Source organism: Sitodiplosis mosellana, unplaced genomic scaffold (assembly GCF_009176505.1).
Source record: "Sitodiplosis mosellana isolate CC-2019 unplaced genomic scaffold, AAFC_SMos_1.0 Smas_scaffold_6170, whole genome shotgun sequence".
In the NCBI taxonomy this organism is placed as follows: Eukaryota; Metazoa; Arthropoda; class Insecta; order Diptera; family Cecidomyiidae; genus Sitodiplosis; species Sitodiplosis mosellana.
The window spans coordinates 2,653,260-2,680,471 of NW_022601411.1; the positions used below are offsets into that span (position 1 = coordinate 2,653,260).

Genomic DNA, 27,212 nt, shown 5'->3' on the forward strand with positions numbered 1-27,212 from the left:
TCTCTCTCTCTCTCTCTCTCTCTCTCTCTCTCTCTCTCTCTCTCTCTGTGTCAGTTTCTCAGTTTCTTCCTCTCGGTTGGCTCTTTTACCATTTAAATGGTATTTTTGTTTCTCACTGAAGCCCGTGTGCTGGTCGCACTAAAACAGCGGCTAGGAGAGAGGAAAAAAAAGTCCCGCTGTCCAGAACAACAACAACAACAACAAAATAATAGTTATAATAATAATACGTGTAAATAATGCAGACGGACGGTATTTGTTGATTTAATTCTTTTTACTTTTCGTTGTGCTCTTTCATCATCGATGTTGGTTTGTGTGAGGCGAACGCAAGCGATAATAATTCTCTACGGTAATTGCATTGTGCGGTATGTGTGCGTGTATGTGTGTGTGCTTGTGTGCGAAACCGAACGCCAGATTGATCCAGAATTCTTCTCATCACACCACACCGAATGGTTATACGCAAATTAAAGGTTTATTGTATTCCGTTTCACTGAGCTGCTGGTATTATTTAATACCGATTGATTTAATTTTGTGTGCTTTAAGTTCCGGGGCCCCATGACGCACACCACACAAACAACCAACCATCCAAAGTCTCACTTGAAAAATAATTTGAAATGACATATTTTGTGTGCTGCTGCCGTCGACGTCGCTTTTTGCAAAGGCATAAATAAGGCATGGAATGCTATGAATACGGCGGTATTTATTACTGCAGTAGAGTACACTCCATTTAGAAGGATGGCTAGAACAAACATGCAAACGCTACGGCCACGCAGCAGTGGTCAGAAGAACTTACGGGCAATGTGATTTGATTTGATTTGTGGTCACTTCGATATGTATCGATTTCGAGAAAGTTTTCGCTTGAAACACAACGCAGAACCGCGTTGTGGAATGTGATGTTTAACTCACGTTCGATTGAGTCTAACTGAAGGATGAGAAGCAATTTAGCCATGGGTTTTGGTGCATCGAAATTACACTTATTTCGACTTGAAGAAAAGAACTCATTTCTGAGTCTAGAGACTAAAGAGAGTAATATAAATTAAATTTATTTCTTAGTTTTTCGAAATATTGGACGCCGCCCGAAGCTGCTTGTAATTTTCTCCAATAAATCGCACAATTAAATCATTTCTTTATGTTTATCGTTGAATGCGCCTTTGGAATGCTTTATGTTATTGCTACGGCGAATAGAACATTTGGTACGATTGATCGAAACAAAACATCAATATCGCTCTCAAAAATGCGCCTAATCATAATCGATTTGATGAAAAAGAAAGAGAAGCCATTTCGATTTGAATTATATGGAGTTATTTCTGTTTGAAACCACATGTTTCGAAATGATTTCGTGGAACCAATCACCATAATAATATCATTTGGTGAAAAATTTGGCTTTTTTTTTTATTGAAAACCGAAGGGAACGAGTGAAATGAGGGACTGTAAGCGCATTCAGCAGTCGAAGTTGAAAGAATTGTTTGTGTGGATTTTTGAATTAGTGGACGTTGTCACGTTAAAACCACATGCGGGCGCCCATCGAAGGAACCGCATTCACTCTCTCGGTGTGTCTCTCTCTATCACACTCTCGCTCTATCACTCACATTCTCATCCTTAAATGGCCATTTCAAATGAAACGGTGATGTTGTTGGCGGTACGAAATATTAACGGAATCATCATGATATCCTTTATCGATCGTTTTGATCGGGCACACAATAGACATACAAATTCTACACTCATTGAATGCACAGCAACAATAGCAACACAAAAATGAAACGAAATAATCAACAAAAGAGCATGGTCACATATTGTTATTGATTCACATTAAATCACAACCACAACAGACACACGCACCAAAATGCAGCATGCGAAGAAAGTGAAGAGAAATGAAAATCGTGTAACATTTGTCACAATTGATTGTATTGACAGTTTTTCGAAGGTGTTTGCAAATCATACACATATAGAGAGACGTACCGGAACAAAATTTCACTGAAAATTGAAGGCGGAACAAATACGGCGCATTTCAATGACAAAAACCAAAAGAAATGCTTTGATTTTGTGTAGAGAAATTTTAGGGAAGAGAAATTTCATTGAGAATAATGAGCATTGGAGAATGGGTCAAAGCGGAAATCAATTGTTGTGTGTTGTGCTTATTTTTTTTTTGTCTCTCCTTGGTTTGTTACAATTGTCAAATATCATTTTCAAATGGACTTTCTTTTTATTGGCGTATTGTTCTCGGTCAAAAAACTGCTCGTTTTTCTTCGTGTTGTTCTTCAGATTCAGTTGTTTTGTCGGTCATCTTTTCAAGTTCACTCGTTTGTTGTCCACAGAAACCGCATCTTTCTTCTTATTTGTTTGCTGCTCTGTCTCTCTCGCCAGTCAAAGGTGTAAAGTAATTTCGTTTTAATTCCAGTTTAGTCAGATGTCAAATGGTTTTTTTTTTAAACCAGATTTCGACTCTGTATTTTCCTGAGTCAAAACGCTCGACTTCAGCTTTTTACCGAGAGAGAGAGAGATACACGTATTTAAGACGCCCAATAAATTGTGTGCCACATGAGCTGGGTGATTTCAATGCAATGATTTTGCAGGCTAGTTTTTTGTTTCGGCCAGCAAAATTTGTCCCCTATGACAATGAACATCGGCGGAACAATGGAAAAGAAAGTTGTAGAATGCTGGCTCAACTCTCATTGAGTGCCTCTCAACAATGGCCAAAGCTGACAAACGAAATGTGTAATGCTCAACAATTAGACAGTAATGCATGTAGCCATTTCAACGCTTTTCAAAGCGTTTGTATGAAAGGAGAAGAAAAAATATGTAGACAAATGCGATTCATATTTTTAAGCAGCCCACATCAGCAGAACAACTTTCAGCATCTTCAAAGTTACGCATCCTGCGCAAATTGAATGGATATGAAGAAAAAATGAAAAAGCAAAAATAAAGCGGATATTCCAGAAACACAGCGAGAGAAAGAAACAAGTAAGAGAGAGATAGAGAGAGAGAGAGAATGGACAAATGCCCAAATCAATGATTTTTTATTGGGAAAATTGGTATTGGCCTCGCAACCGGACTTATCAAGAATCGTGCCCAATTCAAAAATCAGAACATGCGCCCATCGTCTGCTGCTCCAAATTTATTCACAATAAAAACCTAAAAATTTGTGCCATCATAGACTAGATTTAAACTTTGTAGAGCAAAAAAAAAATTGGGTACGATATAATAACACACGAAAACTTGAACGATTTAAAGTTGAATCCATTGCGTTATGGCCATAAATATGCCATTTGAAGGTGAAACATATGCCAAAATTATCACTGATTTATGCACTCTGCAGAAGGGGGATTTTGGATTTTAATTCGGGAGCGTTTCGAATGGATGTGATTGTTGGGCTTAGATTCATATCGAACACGAGATATTGGCTATGATGCGATATGAATGGGGCCATGTTATGATATCGTTTTTGGCTTCGTAATCTTTTAGCTCTTTTTTTAGTATTCTAAACATGTATCTTGCAAACGGGTTTTGCGACAGGAAATCGAGAGAAATGTGTGTTGGGCTAACACTGTTAGCATCATGAAGCGATTGGGTTTAGTATCAACTTGAACGATGCTATCAAGTGAAGAATGATTCCAAACTCTCGAGATTATTGAGGGAGCATCCATCGACGGTCGTAACATATGCTTGAGATGTGAATTCTTTTCTCAAGTTCTCTGTCAAACCAATAAAAGTAACAAAGAAATGAACGAACGAACGATTTTAGGTAGAATGGCATTGTGTTGAGCCGTCAAATATGGGTTAAAAGTGCCATTTCACAATCGGTCAAGTCTGAGAGCGAGCGAGAGAGCACTTTGTCATAAACAGAGACGCCGAAAAAGGTGAAATTCAACCAGGCCCAATTGAAATTCTGTGGAAAAAGTCGGCGCACTCACCACGCACATTCGAAGCGATGCCGTTTATTAATAATTTCCATCACACGATGAAGAATATTAATCATTCGTATGAGTGTTTAAACGGTCAAAATAAAATTTTTGCGAACACACGCCAACAATTGATTGTTTGTTTATGTTATTCTCTCTTTTGCTCTCGACATTTTTTTTTCATAAAACATTTTTTTTTCCCGTCATGAAAGCGACCGTATAATCGATTTGGGTGCCCAGATATTCATTCGTTCGGTTTATATATTCCACTGATTATATCTCACACTGAAACCAAACACTTTGACATGCCTTAAGTGATTCTTTTCGATCAATTACACGCACAGATAATCTCGGGTCATTCATTCATCATCAACAACAACGACGACGACGACGACGGGAGTGAACGCATGCAGAAAAAAAAACGTGATTGTTGATGATTGCCTGCCATTTACTGAAAATCGTTTATAATGATGTTGAAGGTGAGTGAAGAATGGAAAAGAGAGCGCCCATGAAGAATGCGTGTGTGTGGTTTATTTTGGTGCACACATCAAGGCAATGCAAGGAGAAAGAGAGATAGTAATCGGGCGGGCGAGAGATATGTGTTTAGCAAACAAAACAACAAAAAGGTTTAAAGACAACAACAACAACAGCACATAGATCGACAGGAATGCAACCGAGTCAAAAAAAAAGGAGAGAGATACATTGAAAAACAGGTATCACATGGAGTAGTTAAGAATCGATTAAAAACTACTGCCAAAGATGCACACGGAAATGATTCAGTTAAATGTAGTCAAACATCTGTGATTATCGTTCACTCTTTTCACCCTCACTCAATTGAACAAATTCAATAACTCCTCCTTCAGCTCAAGCAAACAACAAAAGGGAATGTTATGAATTTGTAAAAATCCTTCGCATGAAAATCCACTCGTGAATGACATTTGTTCGCGAACACAACCACTTCCACTCACTAGAGCAAATATTTAATTGGTTTTGTGAATAATTTCGAGTGGATCGCTAGCGCCGGCTGTGTGAACCTAGAGAATGTGACAAAGAATTTCGTGTGTATGTCTTGAATCAAAAGGTATGCACACGTGAATAACTCCTCTTTCGTAATGCTTTTGGTAGATGTGAAAGAATTTCTCCGACGCGCTGTTTTTTCTCTTCTTGTCGTACTAACGACAACAACGAGTATAAATAAAGCGGTAAATCGGGAAGAAGATCGAAAAAAAAAACGTGTTCGATGCTCGACAAAAATGTATTTCGGAGATTTTTTTTTCTTCTTATTGTTGATTTTCGGTTTTTCGTTCTCTTTCGGTTTTTTTTTTTCCTTGACTTGGTTGGTTGCCTATTTGTTCGGGTTTTGGCCAAAGTCGTCGATTTTATCGTTTATTGCCCCATTTGTTTGATTAAGCCTACACTTGTGTTAGCGGTGCACTTACGTTTTACGGGCAAAGAATCGAATCGTTTGAAGTGAATGTCATTCAAGAAAAAGAGTTTTTTCTTTTCGAATTTTAATACCAGAGAGAAATTTTGAAACGGTCGAGTGGCCTGAGAACAAAATAATCGATCGCCTTTTTCTCTCTCTCTCTCTTTTTATCGGACATTAAACGAATCCATGTTTCTTTTCATTAAAACACTTCCGATTGCAGCGCGAGCTATGTGCTTTGTATACTCTATCACCCGGTTTCTACTTGCCGCATGTTTTCATTGAGTGTTATCACATCGATAATTGGGCTGCAGCAGAAGGAGCATTAATCGTGCTCCGACGAAGGAAACAAAAAAGGGTTGAACAATGAACAAGACCGACAAAATAACACGACGATTCATTTTTATCTCCGCAACACACACACAACAACAACCGATGAAACAAAAATGAATGAACTGATTTTGTCTGCCTTCAACTTGATAGATTCAATTAAAAATTAAATGCTTTTGAAGATATGCGTCGGTCGATGCATGGCAGTTCACCACGTCTAATTGACATAAACATACAAATCGTAATCGGAGATTAAATGCTACCAAAAACAGTCGAACCGTCAACCGACAGCTGATACACTCAATTGATTCGACGTATCGATTAATTAATGGGGGTGTGACAGCACCAACGGACATAGTGATGAAACCAGAGAGAGAGAGAGAGAAAAGCACACAACACAACCACTTATTTCGAGTCGTCGATCTCATTTCGATCGTATCATCGATAGATTGCGTAACAAGACACAAAAATGTCAATTCAAAATATGAACAGATGAAACACAATCCAAATGACGTCGCGATCAACGTTTGAAATTCCATTTTTCCTCGGTTTTTGGTCGATTCAAGAATGGAATTGGTAAACTGTAGAAAGTTTGAAATAATTTTCGGTTGAAATATTTCTGTCTACGATGACAATTTATCAAGGTTGTCGTCGTCGCCCGATATCGCGATCGTTAACCGCATTCAATCCAAATGGATATTAGAAAAATTTGAAGACATTTTCGGAAAAAATTTGAAGACCATTCGATAGAGAAAAAAAAAACAGTCTTTTTTCGGTAGATAGTTCTTTTTTTCTTCCAGACAAGCAAATATAGGAAATGAATTAGAAATAATAATCAAATATGCGGAGAGTTATAGCTCAATTCTTTTTTTCTGTCTCTCTCTCTCTCTCTTTCGTCGATTTGAAGATAAAGTTATGAGATACTTTTAGAGAAAGTATTATTTAATATTGAATATAAATAAATTTTTTGTTAAAATATTTATTCAAAATGTCGGACCGAAATCGACAGCGAATAGAATTTTTAATACGAAATTATTAAAATCCATAACGACATAAATCAACCGAACTGAAAAAGGGCATGAAAGATAAAAAAAAAAAAGCGAAGAAGCGAACATGGCATTATTCCATACATGTATGATTTTATCGGGTTTGAACCGTCGTCCCGTGGCACATGCTTTGTTTACTACTATGAAACTTCCGAATTAATCGACACCTGTCGTAGATTTTTGTCAGCAATTCTGCCTTTTCCACATTGTCGTCGTCTTTCTGTCGAATTAAGTGCATCGATCTTTCCCGAATACACATAAATATGCACGCGATATGCTCCTTTACTCAGTTTCGCCGTATATATATTTCATTGGCGACCGGGTGCTTTATAAATAGCGAATTGGAAATATGATCGATTTTCATTTAATACATTTTACATATATATAGTTTTGCTCGTAATGCTGGGGTATGAATGGCAAGAAAAAAACCGCACTCAGTTTTAGTGCTGATTCAGTGTTATTCGTCTTGCGACGACACATTGTGTGCGGTTGGAAATTTATTGAACTTGAGGAATGGTGAGAGAGTGAGAGAGAGACGATTTTCACGTCGTGGACGTTACGAAATGTGTGTATTTTTCTAAGCGACACAAAACAAAGCGATTTTTCTTTCGCTTTTGCTTCCATACGTATCATAGCAAAGAAAAAACCGAAGAGAATATCGCATCGAGAGCTCAACACAATATTGGATTTGCGTCGACATAAATGTGCAAATACGTAAACATACAAATATCTGCACTTTAAGCGCGACGATACCACACGAGAAATATGAGAGAAAGAAATTTGCAGAAAAAACACACAGAATTTTTGTTTTATTCTTCTTTGGCTGCCTTCCATATTCACACACACCAAGCTCCAACATAATCGCGCTGTGTTTTGTTTTCCTTTTTGTTTTGTTTTTTACCCTTTTTTTCTCGCTCTTTCTCACTCTCTCGACTTTTGTTGCTTCAAACACACCAGACGGTGGTTTTATTTCGGATTTTTCTTTTGTCATTTTATTATTATTATTCATATCACCGGCGCAAACGAGCAAAAGAGATGGCAAATGGCAAAAGGAGAAAAAGAAGAAGAAGGAGCAAAAATGCAAATGTGAATAGAGAGCAATGAGTGAAGGAACGAAATCGCGCTTGAAAAATATGCGAGTGCACATAATGGCAACTTGAGTACTGAGTGTATCATATTAACATTGGATTTTGTGTTTCGGTGGTTTTACGTGGTTTTTGTGTTGTTGCTGTTGGTTTGTTGTATTTTTCGCCACAATCGTCTCTCTCTCTCTCTCTCTCTCTCTCTCTATCATTTTATGATCTTCCTTCGAATGCTGTGTGTGTGTGCTGCTCGGTTTTCTGGTTCATTCGGTGCATGTATGCGTATGTTTGTCGCGCTGTCATTTATTTGATTCGACTTGAACAAAGTGCTTAACCATAGCTAATCAATACCGCTTAGACCCTGAATGAACGACACGTAAAGAAGCCAACAGAAAACACAGGCCGACGTAGACAAAGGTACGTTCAATTTCGAACAGTGCAACCGTATTGGAGAGCGCGCGTCCGCGCTCACACTCCTCGCTTACCGATAACACCGACTCACACAAATAATGCCGAGTGAAAATGGATGGTTTATATCAAATTAATAGCTCGCTTGAGTAGAGTGAAAAGCGACAAAGCCGAAAAAAACGATGACAACTAAACGGGTAAAAACACACGATTCAACTTTTAGACTCACCAAAGAAATAATACATTCCGATCATCCAATATATTTGAATGGCAAATAGAAGAGAAAAAAACACACCGACGACGACGACGACAAAAGAAATATAACGACATACCTGAGAAAAGTAATCAAATATTCAGATGAATGTATGTTCAGAGCACGTCTAACAAATAATCAAACCGAACAAAAGCATCACTTAAAAATTATATGCTCAGCGAAGAGCGAGAGAAAAAAAAACATCGACGACGACGAGGAAGAAAATGTGCACACACGCACACACACACACGTGAATGAAACCGCAAGAGAGGGAGATCAAGAGCGAGTGAGCAAGCGAGTCAAGTTTTTGGAGTGTAAGTTGGTGCTGGTGCTGCTGGCGAAGGGGGAAACGAGGAAAAATCATCTTATGAATCTAATGTGCACACAAAATGCAAATAATCCAAAATGAGCGGTGTTATTTTGTGGTCACACTGTGCAAACAGAAGATTGGAATTCTGGCGCGATCTATCAAGTAAGCAGCCGGTGTGGTGTGCATGCGTTCATCTCACTCTGTAAAGTCGAGCCAAGCCTCACAGTCCAAAATCACATCTCAATTTTAACACAAATTTTCACACTATTTCGAAACTGTTGTGTGTGTGTGTGTCGTTGTCGTCGTTGTTGTTGTTTTTTTTTTCTCTCCAGAAAACCAGAAAAATGTGAAACACTTTACGATCGAAACACTTTAGGTGTCAGGAATGGAACAAATTGAGTATGCGCTCGGTGCAAATATAAGAAAAACAAGAACAACAAAATGCGAATAACAAAAGAAACCTATGAATTGTCTGCATAATATTGCACAGCCAACCTAGATTTGCAGCCAAAGAATCGCATTTGAACGAAACAACCAACAAAATTGAGTTGGATTTTTTGCTCGTTGCAAACGTTTTTTTTTTTAAACAAATTTATTTGAGACTCAATGCCAAGATTTTTCCAATTTGTTTATGGGCTTCACTTTTGTTTTGCTCTTCACGTCTTTGCTGCTTTGTTGTTTTCCCTCATTTCCGATAAAGAGTTTGGTTTGGGTGCAGCGGTGGCGGCGGCGGCGGCTGTGTTGATGCCTGCACCAGTAAATTGTGCAATGTTATGACGGAACCACCTCAAAAACCGCATTTATTGCACATTTCCTGAAACTATAAAAAAAACATGCACTTCATTTTTTGTGTGCAGCGTGTATTTGTGTATGGCGCGCTTTAAATTGCAATTGAACAGTGTACGAAAGATGTTTACCCTGTGTGGTTCTGCTTTGTTTGACACTTTTGCAACCGAGCACCAATAACATTCCAACAACGAAACGACACTTCTCCGTCTCTATTCATTCTTCTGTTTGTTAAATACTTTGAAGATGAATCCGAGACATATGATACCATAGAAGATCAAGACAAAAATACGACGAATATTTTTTAGCATCTAAATCATTTGATCGAATTCCGTGTGCGCCATATCACATCGAAAAAATGTGAAACGACACGGACAATACGAAAAAATGTGGACATTCTTCACATATTTGCTCAGCAGTTCAAATTTACTGCCATTTGCTCATTTTTAATGGGTACTTACTGTCACATGTCAAAAATAACTTTTATCCGTGCATTCCACCAACGGACACACGAAAATAGAATAATGATCATATGTTAGATAATAATCGCTATTTCTGCGGCTGCTTCTTCTTCTTCTTCTTCAAATTCTTAAATGATCGATTGGGTGATAACAAACACTTTATTGCATCGATGATTATCTTCATTTTTCGTTTTTTTTTCGCTATCATTCGTTTGTTCGGCATTCTTTTCAACATTCTAAAAATTGAGTAAATATTTCGCTAGCAGTTTCGAAAATAAATCGCTAGAAAATAAACTTCAAACAGAATAGCGCTGGGCAAAGTCCAATTTATTATCCAAATCGTCCAATTCGATCCGTTTACAAACGTCGACCAATTCTCTTCTGCGTTGAAATTGTCATCATGAAACTGTATGAATTTTCTTGTGATGTTGAGTTACACCAAATCCGAGCGATTACCAACAAATCGCCCATCATTTATATTTAAGCGAATCTAGTCGTCAGTGTTCTGGGTCACAAATTTGCCGGTTTATTGAAGTTAAGGTCACTATCAAAAGAGCTTCATAAAAGCGATGTGCTGTGTTTGGTTGTTGTTGTTGTTGTTGTTGTTAAACATTTATTAAATAAAATAAAATAAATTCCTCAGCCAACTAAAAAGCACAATATTAACCTAACCTTGATTGTTCATTTCATTCACATACACTCAAAATGGAATGCGTTTTTTTCATCGTCATCTTCGTTGCCTTCTTCTTCTTTTTCTTTTTCTTCATCTCCTCTCTTTCGACTTTGATTCAACAAATTCTTGTTATATCGTGTGCTTACTTTGTGTACACTCACTTCGGATGTTTTGTACTTGTTCACATCGTGTTACAAATTGTGCATATCGTATACCGGCTTCCTACCGGCACATTTTCTATAATGGAATAAAACTTGAAATTACACATCACTTTTTGTATTTACTCTTTGTATTAATATTATTCATTTTTCTTCTTCGTCTCATATTGACTCTGAACGAACAAAACAAAATTATCTTTCTACAGTTATTTCTTTCTCGGATTTGTTGCTCTTGATCTTCTTCTAGGTCTCCTTGAACTTTATCATCTGACGAAAAAGTTGCGCATTTTTATTGAAACGCTTTATGGTATACGATTTTGAATTAACTTGCTAAACAGATCACCAAAGCTCAGCGCACTCATTGTTTACATCGGAATAAAGAGCGAGTTTTGAACTTATGAACAGAGAAGAAGTGGTTGCAGTGTAGAGAGGAGAGAAGGAGAGTTGATAAAGGATTTACTCTTTGGAAAGTAAAATATAGAGCATAAAAGAGTAGGAAAAGTAAATCAACGACGAAAAAAGAGTTTGAAATTAGGTTTGAAATTTGCTAGGATGAAAATAACTTGCTAACAAAATAACAAAAATACAACGAAGAAAATGTCATTCTCTGAATGCAGGATCTCATTGAATGAAAAATATGTCTCATGAGCGTGCCAACATTCAGCCATACAACCACAGAATGATACTTCATTTGGTTTGAATCGCAGCACGCACCTGCCAATCACCCTTACGCTGTGCGACCCTATTTCGTGAATTTAAATGCTGATGATGAGAAGAAAATCGCAACAAATCGATTCAATTGTACTGAACAACATCAAAAACAGCAGCAAGCCAGCCGAAAGGTGCAATGGCCTGAAAACATTCATTTCAAACTGTGGTACAAATTCAGACATTCATTTGTCTGCGATTGAGTATTTCATATTTCATTGTCGAAAGTTGCATATTCGCACGTGCACAAAAACGGTGTGTGTTATTATTTGTGGCCTGTGCGATTAAATCACACTGGGTAGGGGGTTTTCCCAATGCGCGCGCTCGCGCACAGGCACTGGTTGATCAATTTGGAAGTGAATGTGAATTAGTTTTATTAGCAAATACGTCAAATAAAACTCGATTGCATTTAATTTTATCATTTTCCACTTCTTGCGTGGTTCTTTTTCCACTGCTGCCAACAGTTAGTCAGAGAAGATTTTTAATCGGAGAGTTGAGTGTTGAAAGACACTAAGACTTTCGAGCTTCAAATCGCCGCGACCGAGTTTCGATGCAATGCAAATGTGTAAAACACCACATAATTCTCTGTGTTTTATTGGTTTTGACTTGTTGTGTGCCATTCGAAATTGGCTAAACGCGTTCGGCGACATAAATTTTCATCGTATTTAGATCATCACCGCTGCGCGCGTAAATTTGCTTCGAGAGTTATACACTTTATATAGATTGATCGGCGCTTTGGCAAATGAAGTGGATATCAATTTCAAATTAAGCAAAACGGCTGCAAGCAAATCACAGTCATAGTAGACACACCGAGAGACAAAAGAGTGCTGTGCAAATAGTTTCTCTCTGTCTCTCTCTCTCTCTCTATTCGCAAACACAGAAAAAAAAACCATTTCAAATCGTTTGTGCACCTCGGAATCGTGAAAGGAACCTGAAGCAGAGCGACAGAAGGTGAGATCAAGAGCGAGAGGGACACACACCGAGAGAGAAACACTTGGAACTTGATAAGTGCATGTATAATCGGCGCCAATGAAATATGTGTGTAGGTATCGGTTTTGCTCCTATGCATATGGCGTGCATATCACGTTTGGATTACACACTGCAGTTGATTTGGTTGATGTTGTTGTTGTTTTTTTGTTTTCTTTCGCCAGCGAACGAGCTCTGCACACACACACACACACACACACATTCAACTCTTTCATGCCATTTGCTGGCGGCCTGACGGTAATAACATGCACTATGATATTACCACTCACTTACTATGTGGCATTAAACAAACAACACTTTACGACGAATAGGGAAACAGCCAAACAACACACATAACATGACAAAAAAAAAACACAGCAACAGCAACCACAATCAGAAACAAGAAGTGACAGAAGACAAAAATATCGCACCGAGTGCGAAGTTTGAAAAACGTAAATAGGCCAAACACACCGGCGTTTGTGATGACCACTGCCTCCCAGTATCAGACCACATATATTGACATAATCGGTTTGACTGTCGGTGTATCAAGCCGTCTGCAGATGCGTGCACGATCGCACGCTCACTTGCTCATGCTACACTTTTTTCTGTCCAGCACAGAATATCAAAACCGAAGAGACAACCGAGATCGATTGAGATGTCATCGAAAAAAATTTCGCACATTTTTCCCAAGGCAGAGTTTTGTTTTTTTGTCGGGTCGCTGTTTCCAACACACGACTCCTAAAGACAAGACTCTACCTTCCAAAGGCTCAGATCTCTAGCTGTATGTGAGTGTGTGTCTTACTCTCCTTGGCAGCTCGGGAATCCCGCATTCGCTGTGGTACATTCATCTGTCATGTCTTTATTTCTTTTACAATGTTTGCAATGACGATGGTGTGTATGCCATACAATGTATACGCAATTCGCACATTCCAATGAATTTGTCATGCGGATCAAATGCCGAGAGAGAGAGAGAGAATCATTCCATTGCACTTGCGTGTCAATCGCAAATAGTAGTGTGTATTTCAATTTAATCGGCGGTTATGACAAGACCTCAAGAGAAACGCCGCCCAATTACACAAATGGCAATCACTTTTTTTCTACTTCTCTCTCTCTCTCTCTCTCTCTCTCTCTCTCTCTGATTGCCCGTCGAACGTAACAAGAACACAGAAAAAATTATAAACATGGAAAAAAAGAAAAAGAAGAGGAAGGTAAAAAAGAGGTATAAAATGTCGACGTCATAAAACAATAAACAAACTCAATAGTACTCAAAAAGCTTATTGATGAAACCTTTCATTGGAAAACACTTTATGGCCCCATCGCCGTTGTTGTTGTCGTCGTCGTAGTCGTTGACGCTCGTCGTCCGTACGTACAAATTTCGATTCAATATTTGCTGACTTATACTTGCTCTTATGCCATTATTGGTTCGACATCGTGTGCATTGATATGTACACGGAACGGGGCACACATAAAACACATGCCGAAAACAACGACAACAACTACGACGACAACGAAACCAGTCTCTCTGTGTGCCAACTAGCCCAAGTCAATCGGCGTAGATTTTTTTCCGTTTTACATTTTTTGTTTTGCAGTTTGTGTGTGTGTTTTTTCGTCGATGATTTTTTTTTTCCCTCTTCTGCAATAAAACATTAAATATGGGAGGAAAATATGCATATTCGTTGTGTATAAATCAACAGCAGCGAAAAAGAGAAAGAACTTTGGGTTTCTCTGTGCCGCATACCAGAAGAGAGAAATAAAACATATGCAGAAGCACACTCAGTTTTGCCAATGAATGCGTTCGATTTGTGGGTCGAAACTCATTTGACTTTGGCCATTCGAATTGCTCTTTCGTCGAGATAAAAAATTGTGTTTGAATCCATTTGGCTGCGATGCCTCTGAAAATGTTGTTTTTTCTCGCTTTTCGTCGCCGTCGTTACGAAGACAACCAATTTCGAGAATGAATCCAACCCAATCTGGGTTCGTTGTGAGTTTCTCATTTTCTATATATGTGTATGTGTGTGATGCCTTTTTGCATTGACCACGATAATGAATCCAGTTTTGATTTATTGCAATATAATCGGAGTTGAACAAAACGGCTCCTTTGTAATTGATACACCGCGATTAGCAAAGACGTTGTTGTGTTGTTGTTACTGCTTTTTTTTTCGCCAACTTCTTTGCACTTCTGCGAAGAAAAAAAAAACACCGAACAGCTTGTTGGATTCATGCAATCGTTCTGTTGTTTTTTTTTTTTCGTTATTTGCGATAAATTTACTCTCTTTCGCGTAAGCTCTGCGGATCATGTGAATTATGTTTTCTTTCAACTTCGTCGCGTTGAATTTTTTCTGCTTCTAACGAACAACGATAGTCAACAAAGCGAGAGAGCGCGGAAAAAAAAGCCCCAACTAAGACTAATCATAAGATATGCCTGGTTGTAAATAGAAGACGACCGATTGCGATCGATTTTGAAAATAAACGTGTGGTGTCGGCGGCGGCGGCGGCGGTGGCAGCACAGGAAAATTGAGAAAATGTTACGATACACAAACATTTACACACGGAGCAACCAAACGAAATAAATTCGAGAGAACAAAAGAAATAAACGAGATGAGATGCGAAAGAGAGGGAAGAGTACCACACACACAATTGGGAACAAGAGCAAGACAGGGCGAGAGAGTAAGAGCAAGGGAGACAGACACGAAGAGAGAGGGAGAGAGAGAGAACGATTCCAGAAGAACCTGAGACTGTTCACATAATAAATTATATTCACACTTTGTTAGCTGTTCATAAATGCGTTTTTAAGTTTATTTAACACTCATAATGCCATAAGAAGTGGAATGATGATTGCAGATCGTTTACAGTGATGGCATAAAAACAACCTACGCAAATTTTTGGTCCGTCGTCGTCGTCGTCGTCGTCGTCGTCGTTGTTGTTGTTATTTTTTTGCCCCGTTCTGCATTCTCGTAATATTTTCACATGAATTATTGTGAAATGTCTAACGTGTACCAAACATACTGTACATACGGACAATATTTCTTTCATCGTTTCGACTTTCCTATTTCCATGGTATTTGCTGTGTGTGTGTGTGTGTGTGTGTTGTTGTTTCTCCTCTCTGAACCGTTTCTTTTGTTCACAAACCTGGTGTAGTCAAGTGAAACAATTAACACAGAAAGAAATACGCAAAAACCGATCGAAACACGGACTTTTTTTTATTTCTCGCAAAGCATGAAGCTTTGGGTGAACTGTTTCCAGTGCATCAGAAAAAAAATGCTGTTTTTTCTGCATTTTTCTCTATCGTTTGGGCCGCGCGTTCTTCTGATATGACCTCTATCCACGTATCTAGAATCTTGTATCGTAACTCACCGCGAAACAGACGGAGCCAATCGGTGGAAATGTGTGTTCGCGACGGCGGCTCTCGCACACAAAACATTTTCAAGTGGCCACAAATTTTTCCTTGCAGACCTTCTCACACTTGTTCACCTCCATCGCGAACACACGTTCGCGCAGAAGAATGAAAATCACACTGGCACGGAAGAAAAAAAGAATTCGTTGCAGCTATATATATATATATGGCCGCATAAGTCCATAAATTACTTGTTTTTCATTTCACTTTAATTTGACGGCGCGAAAAAAAAAGACCAACGTAACATGCGAACCAAAAACGAATCATACCAATTCAAATGGTCTGAAATAGCTTATTCTTGGCTCTTGCTTGCTATTCCTGATTTTCGCTCTCCCACTCTCACTCGCGCTCTCTTGCTCTATGACTCCCTTGGCTGAAAATAAATGTTAAAATGCTCTGGTGTTGTCGAATACAATTCTAAACGCAACATTGAAAACACGATCAAAACCAATAAATTGCATGTGCGTACATTGTAATTGGCAGTTAAGAGATTCTAACCTTGCTCGTGGTCGTCGGTAGAAATGAGCTGGAAAAAAATCATCAAGATCTCAAAAACTAGAACGAACGTTGAAAAACAACAGCGCCGCTTCGATGACATGCTCGATAACTGCCCTGAACTCATTTTGGTCCGTGAATTTGAATCACTGTTCACTGAACAAGCGCTGCTTTTGACGACCTCAAATGGGAACATCGTTTCAACGAACCAACGAAAAAGTACACTTTTTTTTTTACTTCAAGTTTGTTTATTGATTAATAGAAGATTTGAAACAACAGCAAACTCTTCCATTTTTTTTTTGTCTGTTGTTTGTCTCTACGGTGGTTGTTCCTGTTTGAAAAAATTACGTGTATAGCACAAAATTTAAACAATAACAAACGAAATAGACGAAAAAAAAACACTGTCTAAATTCGGCATTGTTGATGTACGTTTATCGATGCTCATTTATATTATGTATGTGTGTGATAAGTGTGAATTTGGTATATTTTTGACGAGTCGCTGCTTTTTCCCCGTATGCAAGTTGGCTCTTCTTCTTATTATTTATTATTAATTAGCACTTGTACACCAAAAATACATAAAACCAAATTAATAATTCAACGAGAATTCCCTTTCACGTTTCTATTCTCACCACATAGTTTCTCTTCTTCTGTCGAAGAGCAGCAAAAACCGAATCTTTTTCCCCGTCTACTGTTTCGTTTCTTCGGTTACATTTTAATGGTCTATCATATTTCGATGAAGTAATTCTTTTAAATCAAATGATTCTTTTTGTCACCGAATCAAAACTCACAAATTAATGGTGATGCGTACAATGCCACAATTTGATTGATGTTAAAACAAAATCATATCTCAGGCGCATCACATCTGATGCGGATCTTCAAAAGCAACAACAACAACAACAACAACAACAGCCGAAAAAAAATATCACGTCGCTTCATTAATCACATTTACGTTTTACGAATTATTACACCTTTCGCACTCGAAATTCTTTTCTAAACAACGAACAAAAAATAATAAAAACAAAAAGCCGAAGAATTCATCTCGGTGATTTATTCAAATCAACTTCGATGCATGCTCTGTGCTTTTGTGCGCGCTCGATTCGAAGAACAACAAATGTAATCTACCGCACAGTGCTAAATCAAACAAAAAAGAAGAAGACGACGGAGGAAAAAAAGTAACAAGATTTATGCAGGAATGTGTTTGTTTATCTTAAAAGATTGTGCTAACATCATCCGCCAACCAAACCAAACACTCATTTATTCAATTGACTTGTACACGATTTTCGTTTTGCGCTTTTTTTTCTTCCTTCGTTTTGGATAACTTTCGCATCAAAATCTATATAATAAAATGGGTTCGAACTACTTTTGGGTTATGATTTCAATGTTGTGATTTTTCTTTGACATGATGAATTCGAAAAAAAAGTGTCTCATTTCAACACACTTCTTGAGCAATTGAATTATGAATGAGAAATAGAAAATGTGTAAAAAATAACATTACGTTTCGTAGCTTTTGAACGATTTCATCACTATTTCCACAAGTCAATCGCGCGCGATTATCAATACCGTTTGATTTGCACATTTTTTACACATTTCAACATTTTCATTTCAATTTATGGTCTGAATTCAGTTTAGTTTTGTCGATACCGTTCAGTTTCAACTTCTATTTTTAGTTTCTCTTCCTCTTTCAATTGCATTCAATTCATTTATTTTCAATTTCTAATCGTTCGTCTCTTTTTTTTTTTCTTTTGCAGAAACAATTTCGATATCGGATCAAATATCGAAAGGTATAATTTTTGCTCCGCTAAAACTAACCCTCTTCATCGAAGAAGTCAAGATGTATTTATGCTTCAACAAAAGATGGCGTCTTGTTCCGTCGGTGAGTACCAAACGAAATTGATCGGTGCTACTTTTATTTTATCTGTTCCTTTTTCAAGTGTAATAATAAGACGATATCTTTCAAGTTGTGTGTGTGTGTGTGCTATCCAGTTAATTGTCTTTTATGTCACCTCCGAAGCGCTTGATTTTCGTCGAAAATGAAATGCTTCACTTTTGCGAAATTGCACAATTATCTAAAAATAAAATCTCTTTGAATGTGTGTGTTTTTTTGTGAGAAAAAAAATCCATAGTTAGTTAAAAACTTTGTTAAATTTCGTTGTTTTAAAAAGCATCAACTAACTAGATAAAACTATCATGATAAAACAAAGCAACAGCAAGCAATCGAGAACAAAAAAAAAACAAGACAAAGACATCCCGCCATGAAAACTATGAAATAACTTCATTTTCCACGTTTCTTCTCTCGCATTCATTTGCGTGTTATACCTTGCGTGTACAACATCAACAACATCCATGTTTCGAATCATGGTAGAGAATATCGCCCAGGATTCTACTCGGGCTTCTCTGTTCGCACACCGTTCGTGCATTGTTTCTCGAATAGTTGTGCGAATAGCTATTTGTTCCAGGCAACAATGACAACGACGCAACAATTCGGAAGGGAGATAAACACACAACTTTTGCAAAGTGTCGCAACAAACTTACGCAAATGTATGCAATTGATTTTTGTGTAACGACAATTTCTATTTCACGTGCACATTGAAACCTGCTTTTGACTCTCTTCCCTTGCTCGCACACACACACACACAAACACACATACACACAAATGTTGTTATCTCTATTCTAGCGTCAGTTTATGTGAGGGTGTGCAAAGGCATAGATAAAATAGATTTTTCTTGGAATTCATGCTGTTTACCCATCAAATAGTGCACAAATAGCAACTATCTCTCTACCTAAAATGAGACACTGACACAGACATTGAGAGCAGCGCGCACACACACACACAACTCATCCGAGAACAACGAGACATTATTTGAAATTGTTACATTTCGAAATTTTCTCTATCGTTTCCTTTTGTTTTAAAAAAAATCGATCTCACACACAATGGTGAAGAACTTGAAGAGGCAACAATTTTTTTTTTCGTTTTGTTTTCCTAAATTGATACAATAACGATGAAGTAATCTTATTCGCATGCAATCTATTGGTTTATTCTTGTTTTTTTCCTCATTTTTATTTGTTTTTTTTCTTCTCTCTCTTCTTGTTTCTTTCTCGGTTTTTCAATCGCAGAAAAAGCTTCACGAATACTGCTATTTTTCCGAACACATGGAAGAAGGTTATCATCGCTTCAAATCGGTAACCGATGACACTAAACACATCGGATTCACGGCAACTGGTCGTCAAATGGCATTTCGTAATCGTACTATACATAATGAGAATTGCTACAGTTTTACCAAAATAACACCGAAACAATTGAAAGCGTCAAAAGCGGCGGCGGCGGAAACGACGGCCACCGTCAGTTCAACAGCATTCGCCAAACCAAAGGTAGCACACACCTCATTGAATGGTATGTCGACGGGTGAAACACAGCATCGTCATCATCAAAATCATCACCTACATCGGCAACAGCAGCCACAGCAGCGGCATAAACAGCACCACCAACATCAGCAACAGCAGCAGCAGCACAAGAAGCAGCCGCATCAAAGTCATCACAAATCAGCACGGAAAACGCCATCAATACCAAAACTTCAAAGTTATAACAATAACAATAGAAATGCAACTAATAGAAACTTAATTAACAATAACAGAGTGGCCAGCAGTAATTTGAGCACTCTGACGCCGCGCACTAACAGTAAGAACATCAACAACAACAACAATAACAGCAGCAACCGTAGTAGCTTTAGAGATATATCGAGTAGTAATACAAGCGTGACCACATCTGATGGTTTGGCTTCAAGTAATTCTAATGGATACAATATTAGTGATAGATACGGGAACAGAAGTAGCATCAGCGAACGCATAAGCAACTCTAGTATTATTAGTAGCGTGAATAGAACTAATAAGAATAAGACGCAAATAAATTTAAGCCATAAACATCATCTTCGACATCGTCATTCGCAAACAAAACCGCAAACAAAACATCAATTACCATTTCATGTTCAATCGCAACAGCAATCATCATCGTCGTCCACAGTCAAAAATTTTCACAACTTTCAAAGTGATCAAAGTGAACAGCAGCGACAGCAACAGCAACAGCAACAGCATCCGCAGCAACAACACAAGCCGGACATCTTTGAGCAAGAGCAAGAACAAGAGCAGCGAAATCGAAACGAACGAAAAGTGGTCTCATTTCACGATAATATTGACAGTGTTCGTCGTAGTCATATTAATCACCGTAGTCCTCACAACAGTCATAGTTTTCATTATTTGCAAAAGAATGTGGATTTGGTGGTGCCAAACGAAACGGCCGCGGCAGTTGCCAACGATCGACAACGTCTAACTATGGCGGCGTCATCAGCAGCCAAGCCAAGCGCTTTGGATGTGCCGCACAAAAAGGACTTTCGTACCAAAAAGAAATCACATCTCGATAAGCATTCGCTGGTGGGTGGCACACCACCGAAATTGAACGATCCATATCTGCATCATCGGCATCGTCATCATCATGGTGACCATCAACCGCCGAAAACAATTGACCAACAGTCACTAACATTGCCACATTATCTCGATAAAATGGCATCGACCAAAAAGACCAAACGCATTCACCACCACCAGCAACAACATCACAATCGACCACAAGAGGAGGATATCGTTTAATCCTCCACATTCAGTTAAACTGAGCAGAAAATCCGAGGCGATTAATACGCTCCTTCCTCTCGTCTTTTTGTGGTTTTTGTCTCTTTTTCGATCGATGCTCGCTTCGTTTTCGGCTCAATCCCACCAAAAAAAATAAAAAAAAAAATAAAGAAGACAAAACAAAAACATTTGCATTTTTTGCAAAGAACCTTTTTATTTTGACCGTAAAGAAAACTTAAACGAAAAGCAAACAAAACTGATGATAAGAGAAAAGCTCGTTCGAAATCAATGTCCATCTAAGTTTAACTTATATAAATCGTTCTTTTTTTCGCTGTAAAATTAAAAGAGAAAAAGAAAATAACACACACAAAAAAAAACACACACACACACACCTAGTTACACTCTCTCGCTGGTTAGTCTAGTTTTTAGGTAGTACTGCTCACTCACTCTTTATTTATTAGTTACTACATAAAATATGACAATGTCCATTTCAATATATTTCCAGTGTATGTAAACATTTTATTTTTTTGCGCTTAAGATTTTTAATAATTTCGATTTCAACAATATTTTTTTTTTATTTATTTTACCACAAATGTATTTCGACTGCGTTTTTTGTTGTTGTTCTTTCGTTTGTCTCTAAAAAAAAAAAAAAACGAACTAAATACTTATTTTTTTGAACAAATGATTGAAATTGTATGCATCATCGATGTGCATCGCGAACAGTATTTCAATTTTAATTACTTTTTGCACCGATTCAAAGAGATAATTAAAACAAATAACAAAAAATATGTGTATAAATTTTTTTTTTTTCGATAACAATTTCTGCTCGAAAATTTGACCATTGTATGCAAGAATATTCAATGTTTCGAATATTCTTTTTTACAACACACAAACACAGACACGATCCAAACGCCATTATATAAAAGAAAAACAAAAACGACATCGATTTGCAGTACAATTCTTTTTAGCATATATTTACACCAAAGATTTACATTCGTTACCCATTCTGTTGTTTCAATAAATGAGAAAACTAAAAAAATGAATAAACAGTGTCTGAAATAGTTGGGCTGTCACGTTGGTTGGAATCGCATTTTGGCCATGCTGGGAGGTGATCAAATGGAAGGAAAGGCGAAAAGGAGAGACACAATAGGTGATTCATCTAATAGGTGAATCAAGAGGCAATTTAGATCCAACAATTGTCCAAAACTATAAATCGCGAATCTTTCTACCCAAATAAAGTTGAAGAATTAGAATTTCAATTGAATAGACTCTTATCATTCGCGTGCAGATCACCTGGTCTGTTGTCACATCAATACCTTCCAATGAGCCTCCCTTTGTATAACCATTGCACCGAGCCTCCTCCTAAAATCTGCCATTGATTCGCAATGGACTTACATCACAACGCGCGATTTCAAAACCAAATATTGTTGTACCAGAAAACACTATGGCACCTGCTATTCACCATCTCTCCATTCATTTTCGTATACCGATCCCATAACCCCTTCGATTGCTTCAATTTCGATGATATAAATTGATTCTGGTCAAAAATCAATTTGAAATTGAAAGACAAAAAAAAACAATTGATCAGGAAAACCAAAATTCTTAGCAAGAAAATTGAGCACAAACGGATGAATCATCTTGGTTACATTTTGTTTGAAGAAATTCCTCATTTTCACCGCCTCAGAGCTCTAGATAGGATGTGAGTGGTACACAGTATTAGAATTTATAAAAGCGCATTCAAGCTTCATCATATTTTCTTTTTCGTCATTCATATTCACAATCCATATTAACTGAACATCTTTCAACTCATGAACGTTTCGATATCAATAACGAAGTATGATTTAAAAGGATTTTCGATTAAATAATTTTGTTCTTTGCAAAAAGTCATATTTTTTTTTAAAAGTAATTTGTCACTTTTTCGGAAATGAACACAAAAAGAAAAAAGGTGAAAACTCATGAGTTGAGCACATTTGCCTGTTCTTGACTATCAATTGCTATTGCGTATTTGAGCGAAATGTGAATCTTAATTTCATTTAATTCGAAAATCCATTTTAACTGTCTACTTTGTTGGGTATTCATTATTCAATCGTTGAATGCACCGAATCTCACGAAAGGCGAATATTTTGATAATGAATTTTTTTTTTATTTCACGAAACAAACAAAAACCGAAACAAAACCAAGAAACTAGAGCAATTTTGCAGCTGAAATAGAGCACAACACACAAACACACTAGAGATTTGCGTGGACCATGAAGAATATAGTTTCTTAACAACATCCTTTAGAAATAATGAATTAACTATTGTATCAGTCGATAAAAGGAGAATCAGGTTCCTTTTGTACTTAATAGAAAAATATAAATAAAAACACAACAAGCAGAGAAAAATACAGTAAAAAAGAAGAAGAAAAAGAAGACGGCGACGACGAAAAGTATGGTTTTACATACGTTTTACGCGATTGAAACTCAATAATGAAAAACACAAAATAGCAGATATGTTCGCGCGAACCACGTTTCGAAAGCAGTTTATCAACATACACATACACACACACAGCACTTTATATAATTTGCTGTGAAATCATTATTGTTTTCTATTTCTCTCTAATTGAAAGAACTGAATACACAATAAATGACAATTTTTCCCGTTTTGAAAAAAAAAAAAAAGAAAAATCGCTGAACAAAATCAACGATTCATCGTTTAACAATCAAATTTGACTCGAATACTTCGATGGTATTTTTTGAATGAATTTTTTTTTTCAATCGAAAATGACTGACTGTTTTTCACTTCGTCTTTCGTCACATAATATCATATTATTACTATGTAATATGCAGATGGATTCTCAAAAAATATTTCTTGTTTTTTTTTCTGTTGTAATAATCAATGTTTAGCTCAGTTTGATTCTTCCTATTTAACGAAACAAAAACAAATGCTTTTTTCTTCATGCATTCATCACTTAATGAACACTTTCACTGTTTTTTTTTTTCATTCTGAATCAGCCGCCGACCAACACCGTTTAAACAACAACAAAAAAAACAAATAAAAGAGAAGACAAAAGAGGGAAAAAATCATTGTGCCATATTTATGAATAGGAACTTTTGAGCCAATACTGTTTTTTATAAAACTAATTTTTTTCGCACTGAATTGAGACGCATAGAAAAAGGAAAGAAAAAACTGAGAAACAGAATTTAACACGAAAAAAAAAATACGAAAGAACGGCCAAGCATGCGACTCGATTCAGAGAGCTGCCCTCACAAAATTATGAGCGAGAAAAACAAGAAACATACACAAACGTTTTAGTCAAGCAAATTAAAAACTAAACGAAGAAAACACACGCTTTGAAAGTTTAAGACAAAAAAACAACAACCTAATAATAATAAACCGAACGAAACGAAATGAAAACGTAAAGGAAATGGAAAAGAAGAAAAAAACATGAGCATAGAATAGATGTAAAACAGCAACAAAAAACATATTTGTAAAACAATATACCTAGTTCAACGTAGCTGTAATCCATAAATGAAGTACTAATAATAATAATGGAAAAAAAAATGGAGAAAATGAAATAAAAAACGTATGTTAAGCAAAAAGTTGAGAGCACAAATCATAATAACATTGAATAAAATATATCGATATTTCGCAGAATTTTTTCCGTTCTATTTTCTTTTTTGTTTCTTACCAATTGCCTCTTTGCCCTTTTCTCATTTAACGAAATGCGATTCGAGTTGATTGACCTGCTGATTAGCAACCGAAATGATTAGGAGTATAGAAAAAAAAATCAACATGATTGGTGGGAAATGGGCATGGATGCATGCCGTGCGGATGTGATCCACGAAATTTGAGTGATCAATTTGACGAAGCCGAACATTTCAAAAAAGGATTTAGAAGCTGGCACATTCCAGACACTAGCTTCTGACTCTTCTAAACACTTTTTGTCGTATAATTCTCTTTGATTGATATCTCTATTTTGAAGATGTCTCGTTTGGAAACATTTTGACTGAGCAACAAATCATTTATATTGGGATATAGTCGACTGGCTTAAATTATCCAATACAAAAACAACGAAAACAGTTAACTGAAAACGCAAGGTGACATCCTAAATTAAGCGATTGGCTACAATTTAATCGTAACCGACTATTTTTCATACAAATCATCTACTCAGTTAACAAAAGTTGCTTATTAGTTAATTTCAGTTACAGTTAGTCAGTCATTTGTTTTGCACACGACATCCTTCCTGGGAATTGTTAAGTTCATGCTTCTCTCTTTCGAAATGTTAGAGAATACAGATAACTTAAGCTCATTGCTGCAAAAAATCCTATACATACTTGTAATGGCTAAGCGTTCATTTTGCTCTCAAATCAAACAACAGTTCAAACAAAATTTTATTGTGGACATCGTTAAAATAAAAGAAGACGTTCCAAAGAACAAAAATCATTTCTTCTCTTGGTTATCAACATGTTTTCTATTTGATCAGCTTCTACAGTTTTTGACTATCAATGGCCAATTCTCTACTGCCAGCTAATTTTAAATTTGCATTTTTTCATGCATGTGCTCATATCAGATCTTTTTATTTTTGATCGCAGCCTCTCTGATCGTCTGTACAAACAGATAGGAAACGTCAAGCAAGAAAAAATGAAGCGGCACCTGGAGACTGGTTGGAGAAATAGAGAATCATGCATATAGTTTGCTATAACAAGTACGAGTCTGTGTTAGTTCGAACGTTGAAGTATGACACATTGCACTTAGTCTCCAGGTGGCGCTGTATTGTTCACTACTTTCATGATCAGAAAGGCTGATTAATCGGTACCAATTGCATTCCTTTACTCTTCATATCATTCTTCATTATCTTTACTCAGATTTGGTCTTCAAAACATTGGTTCAGATCATCTGCAAGAGCCTAAGAAGAGATTCAAAGACAACAAAATTTCTGATTCATTTGAAAGAAAAAAAATTGAATAAAAATCAAAATGCGAAAATCTTAAATTCATTTAGAAGGAAGAAAATGTGCAGGAAACACTTAATTTTCAAATTCCATTAATAACATTTTACTTATGTCAGCTCTGCCAAAACTCTGGATTTGAATATAAAAAAAAGGAACGATTTAGTTCGAAGAGTATTAATTTATTTCATTTTAAAATTATGTACTCAAACTTAATTAAATAGCTTTGTAATAGTTATGTGTGTATTGTAGAAAAAAAATAAATCGGTGTGGATTTGGTGAGTTTGATCAAAGACCGGGCGAATGCTAAAAAAGATCGATGCTTGGGCCAGTTTTATGGAAAAAAAATACCATTTTTGATCAAACTGGTGAGTAACACACACAAACAATTATTGTACCAAACCGAAAAAATGTTTAATTAGATTATTTGGAGTGAGTTTCTATGTATGTAAATGTAGGTAAATGCTCAGGCGTATCTATTTCTGAGAAAGAAAAGACAAATGAGACAAAAATTGACCGTATACAATGGAAAGATATAGTAACCAAAACAAGAATATAGTGAATTCATCACAGAAATGTTAATCATGTTATTCAAGGGAATCATTGGACATCGGAATAAATATATCATGCAGATAAAATCCATTAACGGCTGTATGGTCAATTATGGCGTTGCTTTTTTCCTTTTTGGAAACTCCAACCAGTCACCACAATTTTCTATTCGAACTTTACAAGGCGACCAGTAATCACAAGACAACATAAATAATAATATTAATGATAAATGAAAAGAACAGACTAAAAACGCATCTAATAAGAATATGTATATTGTTTATCCATTGAGTGTCACTAATAATAATCAACAGCAAGGCAAGACAAATAACTTAAGTCTAAAGAATGTTAATTTAGGAGTTAAGGCAACAAGCAAAAAATCAACCACTTATTATTAAATAAACATAAAGTACGTAGAGAAAAAAAATACTATATACAATTAAACACACACACACACACACAAAAAGAACAAAGAAAAGCATTTTCATTTCATTTCATTGCATGTTCAAATTGCGATATCATTTGAAGCGTCAACAATTTGAATGCAATATGAATCGTTAGGTAATTTTTTGGAATGGCAATCAATACTTTTCAAGATTCGCAAGTGACAAGCGAAATTGGCTTCAAAATTGAGTCACATCTTCTTGATCAAATCAGGTGAAGTTTGCTACTGAAATAGTGATCGTAATACAATTTTTGTGCTGAATAGTAATCGAAACTTGATCAAA

At 36.7% G+C, this 27,212-nt stretch overlaps 1 protein-coding gene across 2 annotated transcripts in view; it reads left to right on the forward strand.

The window, feature by feature from the left end:
- The window catches only part of LOC129576095 (myb-like protein Q), a 66,208-nt gene extending 39,285 nt beyond the window's left edge, over positions 1-26,923 (forward strand). For both annotated transcript variants that reach the window (XM_055460623.1, XM_055460624.1), the window contains 2 exons: positions 18,141-18,265; positions 19,507-26,923. In XM_055460623.1, the coding sequence (XP_055316598.1) occupies positions 18,141-18,265; positions 19,507-21,030 (1,649 nt within the window). In that variant the 3' untranslated portion in view covers positions 21,031-26,923. The remainder of the gene's footprint in view (positions 1-18,140; positions 18,266-19,506) is intronic.
- Positions 26,924-27,212: the final 289 nt, after the last annotated feature.